General features: G+C 33.2%; 1 protein-coding gene across 1 annotated transcript in view; it reads left to right on the top strand.

Annotated features, from left to right (window-relative positions):
* Window positions 1–210: 210 nt before the first annotated feature.
* Window positions 211–313, top strand: part of LOC119674028 — a 10666-nt gene continuing 10563 nt past the window's right edge. The window contains exon 1 of the mRNA XM_038085150.1: window positions 211–265. Coding sequence (XP_037941078.1) covers window positions 211–265 — 55 coding nt within the window. The remainder of the gene's footprint in view (window positions 266–313) is intronic.

A 313-nucleotide genomic window follows, 5' to 3' on the forward strand; every position in this document is an offset into this window, starting at 1 on the left:
AACTTTGTATACCTTAGAGATAAACGTTTATAAGAGCGGCTTTATTGTAATGACAAATGGTATTGACCATTTATAAAAATGTTTTGAGATAATATTATCCACTTAAGTGTATGGAAGACACTCTAGAGGATTGTGGAAATGAGATAGTGCTTGTAGCTTTGCAGACATCCATAAGAAGTAGAGGAAGTCATGGAATGACTCGGTGAAGAAATGTTAACAAGCGGACCATTAACATTTTTAGGGCGCTGTTATACGGACAGTTGTGGTTATTTTAAATGCCCAATTGTTCTTGATTTTAATATAAATTAAAAAG

Source organism: Teleopsis dalmanni, chromosome 2 (assembly GCF_002237135.1).
Source record: "Teleopsis dalmanni isolate 2A chromosome 2, ASM223713v2, whole genome shotgun sequence".
Taxonomy (NCBI): domain Eukaryota; kingdom Metazoa; phylum Arthropoda; class Insecta; order Diptera; family Diopsidae; genus Teleopsis; species Teleopsis dalmanni.